General features: G+C 35.6%; 1 protein-coding gene across 1 annotated transcript in view; it reads right to left on the bottom strand.

Moving 5' to 3' along the window:
- CFAP46 (cilia and flagella associated protein 46) overlaps positions 1-12,437 on the bottom strand; it is a 94,036-nt gene extending 81,599 nt beyond the window's left edge. Inside the window, 8 exon segments of the mRNA XM_032231705.1 lie at positions 2,716-2,817; positions 3,519-3,613; positions 6,065-6,188; positions 8,401-8,565; positions 9,408-9,472; positions 10,845-10,976; positions 11,067-11,191; positions 12,389-12,437. Coding sequence (XP_032087596.1) covers positions 2,716-2,817; positions 3,519-3,613; positions 6,065-6,188; positions 8,401-8,565; positions 9,408-9,472; positions 10,845-10,976; positions 11,067-11,191; positions 12,389-12,437 — 857 coding nt within the window.
- Between the last annotated feature and the right edge of the window lie 815 nt (positions 12,438-13,252).

Genomic DNA, 13,252 nt, shown 5'->3' with positions numbered 1-13,252 from the left:
ACAGAGACTTTTACCTAGTAAAGACCAACAATTGATCACTCAGAAGATATTTCGACTGAGTTATGAACAGAAAAATAGGAGAGTGGCTGCAAATCTAGTATCCCAGATGGTTGTTTTTTTTGTAAGATAGAAATACCGGGAACATTAATATAAACAAAATCTTTTTTAAAAAAAATTCAGTTAGAAAGTTGGAACAATCATCTATCTACCTGTCTACTTCTCTTGCTAAATAGCTTGCCAAGCTTTTACAGCAAAACTGAGAGAATGGGGAAAAAAGAAATCTTCTTCTCCCATTATATTAGTTTTAAATAAATAGTTCTGCGTTTCAAGCTGGCAACTACAATCTTGTTATAAGTAACTGGATTAAACAGTTACTTATACAGTTATGTATAACCCTCCACACAGAGAAGGATTAGCTGCCCTGATATGGGACATCACTGGGGGGGAGGGGGCAGGGGGATAAAGTCTTAGTTCTTCCATCAAGCTTTCCCTAATATTTATGGTGTGAAACAGCAATTGTATTTGTAATTCTCTCTATGGTGCTCATTTGAAAGAGGCAAATCTCATTCAATCATGAACGTCAGAATGTTTGGAAGATTGTGTTAGGAAAGGGAGTAAATCAGAACCATAACAAGGGATTTATGCGATAAATATACAGAGAATCATCATTTATTCTATTAGGAAGTCATTTGGAACCAGAGAGATAAATAGTTCACACTGAGAACAGAAGGCATTAAATTTACTTGGGTTCCCATATTTTTAGGCAGGGAAGAGACTATTCAACACAGGATGGTCCCTGTGTGCAGCTGAACCAACAGTGGTGGCCAGGTCAGTCCGAGTCCTACTTGGAGAGACTTTCCTGTAATAACTGATTCTGTCCCATGTGCTGGGCTACTTTGTCCATCATTTCAGGTTGCTGGTTCATCTGAATGGCCACTTAGTTTTGATATTGGAGTGAAGCGCTAGACAGTAATTTTGAGAATCGGTGAAAGAGCCAGACAGCCAGTAGGCCTTGGGGGAATCCTTACTTTTTCACCCTCAGCAACTCTAAGATGTGACGTTTGTGCTTTTTCAAGAGGCAACTGGACTTTCTGGTCTTTTTTTGAAGACATTTCTCATCCAAGAAGCTTCTTCAGCTCTGACTGGATGGTGGGGATGGAAGGGTTTATACTCCTTGCAGACAGCTGGTCATTTGCATACTTTTAGGGAGTCGTTAAGGTGACCTGGCGGTTTATCTGGTGGTGCAAATGGGTGTGGAGCCTTCTTGGAACTGCTGAAAGGACTACGTTGTAGACTGGAGATAGATGATGTTGTATCCCTCCGCCTCTGTTGAGAAAGGGCTGTTCAATTTTGACATAGATGTCCTCTTTGACGCCTCTTTCCAACCAGCGGTTCTCTCTGTCCAAAATGTGGACTTTGCTGTCTTCAAAACCTTTGTCTTTTAAATGCAGATGGATTGCTGAATCTAGTATTTATGGGTTTATTCTCCAATGTTGTGTCATGAGTTTATGAAGTGGTTGTTTTGTTTCCCCAATGTACTGAAGAAGCTTCTTGGATGAAAAGCTAAATGTCTTTTAAAGAAACCCCAGAAAGTCCAGTTGCTTCTTGAAAAAGCACCTTTGAGACAACTATGACCTGGATGACTGACAATCTCCATAGACATTCAACTCCCAGAATTCTCCAGCCAGAATTCGGCAGTGGGTGGGTGGGTTTGAAGTCCACAAATTTTAAAGTTGCTGAGGGTGAGAAACACTGACTTGGGTAATGACTCTTTTCCTGCAGTAGTTGAAGCAGGAAGAGGCAATTAAATTGCCAGTCACTTTTTATCAAGACTCGATAGTAAAGACCTTTTGACTTTACATGGTTAAACTCATTTCCTGGACTACAACCTTGACAGAAATCTCACAGACATCTAGATAAGAGTCTCTACGGCAGAGATAAATGAATCCTAATAAAACAGCTAATAGCCCACTGCCAGGGCTAAAGGTGAAAGTATCTTACACCCACAGTTGTTCAAATTGTAGTCCCCCCCCCACTTTCTCATGAACGAATGGCTCTTTTGCACAGTTCTTGGTGTTGAAGAGTTGTTTATTTTTTTAAAAAAATGCATGGCTGCCCATCTTAAACAACTCTGGGTGGTTCACAGTAAAACTAGGAAGTATAAAACAATCATAAAACAGTAAAACAAAGAAAAACAAAAATCCTGCACTGGGAAGCAAAAACATTCAACCGTACAACGAAGCTTAAATCTTGAATTAAAAAATAAATAAAACAGTTCCATGAACTCAAATAAACACCAAAAACACATGTACACATCCAAAACAATGTAAGCTATATATATACTATAAACCTGCAAATACACATTTTATATTTAAAAAGGCAAAAAACAGAAGTCGCGACCTTAGTACAGGTTCCCAACAAGAAGAAAAATAAAACAAGTACAGCAATAAAATAGAGAGAGAGAGAGAGAGAGTCACAGAAAAAATTTTCATTGCTGTTAGGAAGTTTGGAATATCATATGTATACTAACAGATGGAAATCAGAATTTGGCCAAATAACTCATTATTCATCAAACATTAAAATAAATACTGCTTTAAGAGCATTTCTGAACAAAGTAAATACATCAATTTTATATTTTAGATCTGGATACAATGTAAATAATAAATACTGACATTTTTAAAAACTTTCCAGAATATTGCTAAATATGAAACTCACCTTTCATTACGCTGTATTTCCTTTTTAGATCCTTTCAAAAGTTCAAATATGTTATTCAAATCTGTAAGAGCATCTTCTGGAATCTGATTTTTATCTAATTGCCTGAAAATATTTTATTAGTAGATGATTGATATTTTCAAATTTTCTATCTATCTCTATGCATCTATCGCCATCCATCCATCCATCCATCCATCCATCCATCCATCCATCCATCCATCCATCCATCCATCCATCTTAGGGATTTCTATGCCTAAATGAAATTCACCTTGTCAAATAATCAGGAGAGGATCTACAAGTTCTTGTTCCCACAGGAAATGAGAGAGGTTTGGGTCAGAAAATCGGCCTCCTTAGTAACAGTCCCAACACTGAAATACGCATATCACTCCGAAGATATACAATGACTTTGATACTTAGCAAGGAAAGGAGATGACCATTTTATTCTTATTTTTTATTATTGTATTATCAATGATTTATGTATATATGGAGTGTGCTCATGTTGAGATATTTCTTTATATCGCTCAATCGTTAGATTGAAATAGTCAATTATATTTTAAGTAAGAGGATGGATTTTTTAAAAATAAAACATTACAAATTCAGTTTAGTGTATATATAAGGGGTAAAGGAATAGGAGGAAAAAATACCAACTATGCTGCCTTGAGTTACTGAACTTAAAATAGGATGTAATTCTAACAGATCAATAAATTCAATTTGTGCATTTTCTTTTACTTATGATTTCCAAGATACCAGTCTCCCTTTAGATATATAAATACCAAAGAATTACATGAGTAAATGCTGGTACTTACCCTTTGATTGTTTGAATTTTATATATGATATTCAAACTAATACAGCTTTCAAGTTTATCTTCTATCTCCGAAACTTCCACTAGTTTGTTACGCACCTATAAACAGTTATCACAGTTTATCATAGTTTATAGAAAACAGGAAAACAACAAGAATTTCCAACATTTGAATGTTCATTATAGATTCTTAAAATAGAAAATGATTATATTTCAATCTAAAGACAAAAAAAATTCCTATGAGTAAAATGGTTCCTTGAGTGAAACTATGTAGGTCACGAAACAATATAAGCATGCACCAAATAATTTGCTCTATTTTCTTTTTTTTATCAATTTTTATTTTATTCAAAAATAGTTAAAATTCAAAACACCAAAAGCTCCTCCCCAAGGCGGCTGCTGAACAATAGAAACGTTTCCTTTTTCCTACTAACAATTTCCTGCCAATGCCGATTTTACTGCCCAAGGTGATCCTTTGGCAGTGCTGCTCCCTGGATTTGAACAGGAGCACTTAGGAAAGACCCAAGACGGCTTTTGGACAGCTGTGGATCCACCTGGGAAGTGGAATCTTGGAGATTCCAGTTCTCTATGGGAGCCATGGGAAAGCCACTGGGCAATTATCTTTCTCTTGGCAGCTTGTTTTCTTAAGCATGCATGGATTTTAACTTCGCTTTTTGAATCCTCTGTGTCACTTTGCTTTTTATATTTAAAAGTTGATCAGTTGGCTGAATGCTAATTTATTTTAACCCCTTGCTGGACTCTGCTTTTTCTTTTTCCTTTCGATTTATGCTGTTATTTTGAATAAATTTTACTTCTCTGTAAGGAACATGATAATGAAAGTGCTTTCACTTGATTTACATTTTATTGGCCTACAAGGATTTTGTATTTTAATCAATTGGCAAAATTTTTGGAGTTTATCTTTCTTAATCTTTCTTTTAATCTTGGATTGAAATGTACAGAAAATATCTTACCTGCTTTCTGTCTTTTTACTTGTTCTGCTTTGAAGAACTCTCTTATCTACTACACTGAGCAATAATACTTGAGATTACAGAGAAGGAAAGGAGGCTGCTATTCAAAAAATGATAGATGACATGCAAGATAAAAGCTTTTAAAAAAAGTTTGATGAAATTATAAAGGCTGTGGAAAACATTCAGAGGCAAGTGACTGTAAATAAATTAAACCCATAAAACGATGAAAGTGATTTCAAAGCAGTAGATTCCTGGGAAATATGAACCCAGACTTAGAAATAACAGCACCAACTCTGTATACCACTCTGAAGTTCAAGCCTGCACTCTTATACAGTGGATTGAAGAAGATTGGGGAATGGATTTATCACATTTAACTGGGGGAAAACATTATAGACTTTTTGGGGGGGAAGACAGTTTTGGAGATAGGAGTTATTGTATTTAATCAGACAACAATTGATAACAGATTGTATTAAGTAATAAATGTAGATATTTAATCCAGGACCAATGAATGTTAATTCATGGGATGATGTGGGATAATTAAGAAGGAGTGGTAAATTTTCTACAAGTTGATTACAATAACAATGTGTTAAAAGAGAGGTTTGGGATTTTAATCCTATTTATTATTGTTCTCCCTGTTAACTACTTATTATAAATGACAGGTTAACAACTTGCAAATAGAATTAGTAGTTCAATAGTTTAAAATTCTTTGGGCTGGTTTCACAAGGGGTGGGAAACTAATACCGTGATAACATATTAATCAGCATTCAACTGGCGGGATAATATGTGTATGTGTATTAGTCTTTTTTAATGTACATTTTTCTTGTTAATGTACCTTTTTCTTTTTAATGTCTTATTTGTTTTTTTTTCTTTATTTGTTCCTCTTACCCAAAATATTTGGAATAACACATTCTTTTCCATAATGAATCATCAATTTACTACTATATTTTCCCCCCTAAAATGAAACATTAGACGTAATGTAATTAGACTCTTAACCACTTTCAATTTCACTTTCCCACAAAACAATTATGCAGTTTAGTGCAGGACCAAATTGACAGAATAAGAGTTGGAAGGGATCTTGGATGTCTTCTAGTCCAACCTCTTGCTCAAGCAGGAAACCCTATACTATTCAGAATTCACAAAGGAATTAGGTAACTTATAGGTAACTTGATAATCTAAAGAGCCCCTCCTGCTCTTTATAGTGCTCAGGTTTTACGTTTAGCCTTATCTTCCATGGCTGAGGATGGACTGGAACATGGCTTTGATGCTCCCGGTCAAGCCCTTTGCCTACCCTTCACCTACTGTAGAAGAACTGTGAAAAAAGTGGAGCTTCTCCTTGAGCTCCTGAAGGAAAGACAGGCTATAAATCTAAAAGTTAATCTTTGTCTTCTTATATTTTTATTTCATTTTTGTTTCCTACTTCAATATATCCTTCTCATTTTTTTATTATGTGTCATAAAGTACCCATTCGAAGGATATAAAGCAAGATGCATTCATTACTCATTCAGGTGAAACACCACCTTTCATACCTGCAACTTTTCTAGCATTCTGTTAGCATCAAGGGGAAATTTTAAGTTCAAAAAAAAATTACCATTATTGAAAATAAATCCTTATATCTACTTGGCACATTTTCTTCAATGAATGTAGCTGCAGTGGATGAAAAGGTTGTGGCTTCTTCTATTCTGGAAGCATCCAGGAAACACTCAAGCAATTCTCTGGGATGAAAAAATGATTATATTAAATATCCTTTTGAAAAATATTGGTAAACAAACAACTTTTATGTGACTTTTGACAAAAGCCCTTTGACAACTTGAAGGTTTTTTACTTTATAACCTTGACATAATGAAAACAAAGACTCTATTTTGAAATTATTGTAACTAATATTTTCATTTCTGTACAAATAAAAATATTAGCAAATAATGATGTCTTTTTTGAAAGCTATTTAAAGCCCATTATTTTACAAAAAGCATATGTGAAACTCATGCATGATCTTCTGCCTTATCTACTGGATGCAAAGTCTTTAGCTTTTATTCCAGACTTTTAAAGTAAAATAATCTTAACTACGAAGCCTAAAGGATATAGTTGCTATATTTGCTGTATATATTTTACATCATGTATATTTTACCTGATCACTCATTTTGAAGATAACAAAAAATAGAAAAAGTGTTACTCAATTAATCAGAGGCACAGTGGTAAAAAAGAAAAAAAAACCCAAGAAAAATGCAATCTTATCAAACATGTTTTTTTTAAATCATTTGAGCTATACATCAGATGTTTTTAAAAACGAATAATCAGTCCAGTGTAGCAGAATAAAATTAAATGTGCTTTTCTTTCATTCCCTCTTACTGAGAAATCTGTCCAATAGTCTGCATTTTGGTTAGGACAAAAAGGATGCCCTCTGTCCGCTTATTATATTTACCCAAACTTTAGGACGTAGAATTTTGCACTGTAGCCATTATGCAATTTTGTATGTGCATATGTAGAACTGAAGCTTACACAAGTAGCACTCACAACTGTCCTCCTTAGTGGCCATTCAAGGTTACAACAGAGCTAAAAAGTAACTTTACAACCAGTGGACGTGCAGTCAGGGGAGGCAGAGCCTCACCACTGTCATCATGAAAAGAAAAGAAAAATGTAAAAGGAAAAAGGCAAGAGCTGCTGAGGTCAGGCTGAGCTAGTTGCTGCCAGAGTCACCGTGTGGATGACTCTGCTTAACTGTTTAAAAAAGCCTCTGAAAAAGCGCCCTCTACAGGAGGAGGCAGGAGAACGACGTGCCTCATCTAGTCTGACTTTAGGCGTTTTATGTTCACTTTAACCTCAAGGGTTAAAAGCCTTGCTTAACTCTGGACTACCAGTATTTAGGAGGTAATTTGATGAAGTGGAGTAGTATGTATTTGAGATGCCAAGATCCTCAAAACAGATGCACAGTATATGTATATATAGAGAGAGTTATGTTTGTGTTCCCCTGAACTGAAAATAATCTCTCATTAAAAAAAAATTATCCCAACAAAAAGGGTAAGTCTCCTACTAAGTTGATTTTAAACCAAACATTTAGTGAGTCTAGGACTTGCATAAATAGGTTTTATGAGGTTTTCCAAAACCCATTAGATCAACTTCCGTAATTATTTAAAAGTTATTTTAAAATATCATGAAAACATCAATGGTTTTTTTTGGTCAAGTGCCAGGGAAATCAGGAGATTCAGGCAGTTAAAATGAGTACAAAGATTTATTGCAAGCTTAAGCACTCTACAAGAATCTGACCAACTAAGGGGTGTGAAACTCGCACCATCACAGCAGTATCACATGACATATTGGGACTTCCCCCTCCCCTTTGCTAAACCAGACGAGGACGTAGCCAGCGCATGACGCTTCTGGCCTGTGGGCCACGAGTTTGACAACCGTGAACTAAGGGAAATGAGTGGGGGATAAGAAAGGCATTCAAAGTGGGATGGACTTAGCTCTCTTGTGGACATGCAGAGACTCATGACTTATGACATATTTGACCCTCTCTCTAGCTCAGCCTGCTCATCGCCTACACTATCTGAAGGTATTTTCAACCACTAAATTAATGATTAGTATTAAAAAAATTCAGGAATGCTAGCAGGCAGTTTTAACCTATCCTATTTTTAAATCAAACCAACTTGATTTCTGATTCAAAATCTTGACATTATATAGCATTTCATACACAATAATAATAATCAATTAAGTTCTAACTTAGCAACTCTTTGCTGAATGCTAACAATAGAATATTAAGTCTACATTTCGAGCCAGCATCTCACTGACTAGAAATTCCTGGACAGTTTCTTTTCTTCCTATGGAGATATTGATAACCTAAGAAAAGCCAACATTAGTGCAACAACAACAAAATTGTCATATTGATTTTACTGACATGGAATGATTCTTTCTCCAAACAGGAACTCAACTTACATCATAAGTTCTGCTGTCCAATCTTTGTCTTCCTCGTTGGGATGATTCAATGCGGACACAATCTGAGAGAGACTCGGTATAAGAAAGTAGCGGAACCCGGGCTTTAAAAATGGTCTTATATTTTTCCAATAAATAGATGATGCATTATATATCAAAAAATAGTATCTGGAATAAAAAATATATTATTCATTATTCCTTAAGAGTATCTGGCCCCAAATGGAAATAGATAAGAAATGGATCTAGGATATTCTTATATCAAGAATTTCCACCATCAGGTTATTATATTGGGGGTTTTTTATTCATGCATAACCTGAAAAAAAATGTAAGGGACTGGTCAAGGCAGTTGTGTTTTATACTCTTTCCCCAAAAAGATACGGGTAACTCTTTTTTTGCTGTATGATTGTTTAGATGGAAAGTGCAAACTTTGATCTATCCATCCATCCATCCATCCATCCATCCATCCATCTAGTACATACGTATACATACATACATGAATTCATTCATTCATTCACACATACATATAACATACATACATTTTCTGATGCTTTGTTTAAACTAAATTTATATATCAGTGATTGCATGGCCTCTGTAGATGCCATAATTTAAATAAAGAAAGAAAGCCTAGCTATCTAATATAAGCATTAACATATTATGGGAACGTGATTAAAAATCAGGCATTCAGTCTTACCTAGGTCTTCTAAACTATTCTGGTTATTGCTCCATTCCTTAGCATATAAAATAGATAGCTGCATTAAGGCAAAGCACAGTTAAGTGAGGAGCAGCTATTAAAACCCACCCTCCCTCTTACTGATGATGCCACTTAGGGAGGTAATGAAACGCCTGCACCAAAACAGCCATGCTCAGAGACCACCAAGAAGCCAACAAAAGGACTTTTCATGCTATGAAGTAAGTCTTGTTTATTTAGCCAAGCACAATTGTTTTCAGCACATGATCACATGAAGCCAAGGGGATGATCTTCAGAAAGGAAGGAATGAAAAAGATCTTACCTTGAATCACTTAATGCAAAATCAATGGCTTTCAGCAAGTTTATATTGAATTTTTCAAACTGTCCCTAAAAGGAAATGCATTTCACTTTGAAATTAAAAAAAAAACCTCTATGATGTATCACTATTCTAGTACCAACAAACCCCAAACTGTTATGAATTCAAAATTCACAACTTTTACCTACTTCAAATATATGTACCATTCCTTTTCTGTTTATAATATGATGCCTATATGTATAATATATTGCATGAGTTGGTAGGTAATAAAGTAAACTATTTGATTAATTAAATGGGGGCCACCTATAGATGATAGCAGAACGTCCATTGCATCCGAATACAATCTCTCTTCTGTTTCTTTATAGGTATGTAAATAGTAAATACGATTTTATACACCTGCAGAACCTGACAATGGCCAAACCTCCAAAGTCTGCTAAGAGTTTATAATAAATGCTATTTAACACACTTTATCCCATTCAGAGTAAGGCTTTAAATGGAGCCGAGGTGGCGCAGTGGTTAAATGCAGCACTGCAGGCTACTTCAGCTGACTGCTATCTGCAGTTCGGCTGTTCAAATCTCACCGGCTCAAGGTTGACTTCAGCCTTCCATCCTTCCGAGGTGGGTAAAATGAGGACCCGGATTGTTGTTGGGGGCGATATGCTGACTCTGTAAACCGCTTAGAGAGGGCTGAAAGCCCTATGAAGCGGGACATAAGTCTAACTGCTATTGCTATTGCTATTTGTGAAGTATTTGAGTGGACATTTTGCAAAGCATGACAAATCCAAGTACTAAAGCAATTTTGTTCTCGCAGACATTTTGGCTGCTCCAAAGGCCATCCACAGATATCTGTATGTGTTGTCCACGCACACACACTTTGCTTTATGGCCTTGAGGTCAGCCCTAACACACTTTGAAAAGCGTCCTTTTCAAATGCTCTGCATAGCCCAAGTTTCCAATAGTCTCATAATGCAGAACCGTGGACATAATGATCTCAACAGAAACATCATTGATTCCAGACGTTATAAATATAAATGATGTGAGAAATTTCTCAGGGATATAAAAAGCTGCAGAACAAAAAAGCATAAATAAAATACTTTTACGAATGTCCTTGATTTAATTTAAGAACCAAGCTATTGTGTTTATCATAATCATTACCCCAGCGTTTCTCAACCATAGCAGCTTTAAGATGCCTGGACTTCAACCCCCAGAATTCTCCAGCCAGCATTATAATTTCCATTGCCTTTAATTTCCTTTTCAAAAGAAGAGCCTCTAGACTAGGACTGTCAAACGCACGGCCCGCGGGCCAGACGCATCCTATGCTAGCCACGCCCATGCCTAGTTTAGCAAAGAGGGGAAAGTCCCGATATGTCACGTGACGCCGCCATGATGTGAGTTTGACAGCCCTGCTCTAGATTAACAATATCAAGATCAGCCTTATACTCACCAAATTGTCAGTAGATACAGGAGTATATAACTGGCTCTGGCACAAATATGCTCTACCCAGGAATTGGTTAACGGGAGCTTTCCCTTTAAAATACATTTGTAGACAGTCACGGCTTATTTCAGGAAGACCCATCTGAAAGCAAACAAATTTCATTTGTTAAACAAGATCTACACAGTGTTAAAATATGGCACGCTCTCCCCAGGAAAACGGATGTGCCCTTACCTGATATGCTTGTTCTGCACATAAGACATATAAGTCAAAAGAGAAACTCTCCAAGGAATCAAGGGCAGATTTCCCATCATGTGCTGATTTGATCAAGTTGTAAGTGCTTTTCAAAGCATCAACATCTTTAAAAAAAATTAGATGAAAATGGTGTTTTTTTTTAGCATTTAGTTATATAGATAATGAAAATAATTTTGAATAAGGGTAATTAGACGCTTGAGAAATACACCTGAGAGATAGTTGTGCTTTGCCTTGATTTCAAGCTTTGAGTCACAGAAGCAACATTATGGTTTTTATTTAAAAAAAACATTGATGAGTTTTTCTTCATTAACCTTCCTTTCAAAGCTTTCTTCTAGTACAGTGGTTCCCAAACTTGGTAACTTTAAGACTTGTGGACTTCAACTGGCTGGAGAATTCTGGGAGTTGAAGTCCACAAGTCTTAAAGTTGCCAAGTTTGGGAACCACTGATCTAGTAGCCTCCTAGGCAAGCCAGAGGATACCCAAACGCCACAGGAAACACAGTAACAAGAACATTTGCTCTTTAGCTGTTGCCAAGCGACTCTGAAGGGATGCTTTCTCGAAGCACCATCAAAGAAAAGTACCCTTTGAAGCTTTTGCAGAGCCTGAATCCGTTTACTCAATTCAACTGATTTTCAAGATTTGTGCCACACATTGAGGCATAAACTAAAGCTATCAGCTACAAACTACACTGAACTAAAATGTGGTTGGCAAGCAACTGGTTCAATTGTGTCATGCAAACAGAGACATATAGCATTATGCTTCATTAGAAGCCTTTTTTTAAAAAAAAAAACACTGCTGTAGACATTCATCTATTGTCTCTCAAGGAGAATTTGTATGGCCACTGCATAGACTGAAAATAATTACTGAAAAAAATCTAACCTTTTCTGTCAAGTAGAAGTGGGATTAAGTGAATTTTCCAAGAATGTTGACAGTTGGAAACAATGCTTTGTATGCAAGAAAACTAAAAAATAATTTTTATATACAGTATGTAAATAGATACTCAGTTGTCTATGATAAGCGATCAGCATCTTGTCAAATATTATACTTATCTTCCACCTCCCCATATATCATAAATTTATATGGTGCAAGACACTATTAACATGGACAAATGAGTTTATATATATAAAAAAACCACCTCAGCTAAGAATAAATAAGCACCCAAATCTTACTTCTCTGGATCTTACTTCTCTGTAAACATGCTTTTGATTTAGGAAGAAGCCATTTTTTAAAAAAATGTCTGGAGGAAAACTTTACTTTGCAGTTTACACAGTAAATACTAAAAAGAATTTAAAACCATTTACTTTGTTTTTTCTCAGCATCTGACAGCTGCTGCCTAATCAATATCTCCATGGCTTTTCAGCTATTTTTTTTTTTCAGTCTTTGTTCAGAATCTGCTGGAAGAAAAAAACAATCCAGGATGAAAAGCAAAATAATATTTCAGGCTCTTTTACCCAGAAATGCTCAGCCATTTTTACAAGATTATTTGGGATTCAATAGCTGCGCTAATTGTGACCTGGCTGTATTTTTGATATAGTTCCAATACAAAAGAATGAATGAATGAATGAATGAATGAATGAATGAATGAATGAATGAATGAATGAATGAATGAATATATATATATATATATATATATATATATATATATATATATATATATATATATATATATATATATATATATATATATATATATATATATATATATATATATATATCTTAGATTTTTACAACCCCTGGTAAGCCCCAATTATGGGAGGAAGCTAACTGCTTCCATCATCTGTCCTTCGGCTCGTCACAAAAGTCCATCACGACAGAAACCCAATATTTTTTTACTGTTGCCTTTGTTATATTTGTGTTTTTTTATTTGTGCTGATAAATAAATAAAGGGAGACTAGTATAGATCTATTTCAAGCTGTTTAGCTCTCATCAGCTAGCCAGCTAGCTATAAAAAAAATATTGGGTTTCTGTCGTGATGGACTCTTGTGACGAGCCGAAGGACAGATGATGGAAGCAGTTAGCTTCCTCCCATAATTGGGGCTTACCAGGGGTTGTAAAAATCTAATAGATACCTTTCACCTTGGCTTTGCTGATAAACGGATAAGAGCCTGTGGCCTAATGGCTAAGATCTCTGCCTAGTGTGCCTAGTATGCCATATAGCCCAGGTT

Source organism: Thamnophis elegans, chromosome 15 (genome assembly GCF_009769535.1).
Source record: "Thamnophis elegans isolate rThaEle1 chromosome 15, rThaEle1.pri, whole genome shotgun sequence".
Taxonomy (NCBI): domain Eukaryota; kingdom Metazoa; phylum Chordata; class Lepidosauria; order Squamata; family Colubridae; genus Thamnophis; species Thamnophis elegans.
This window is presented reverse-complemented; position numbering and strand designations above follow the sequence as displayed.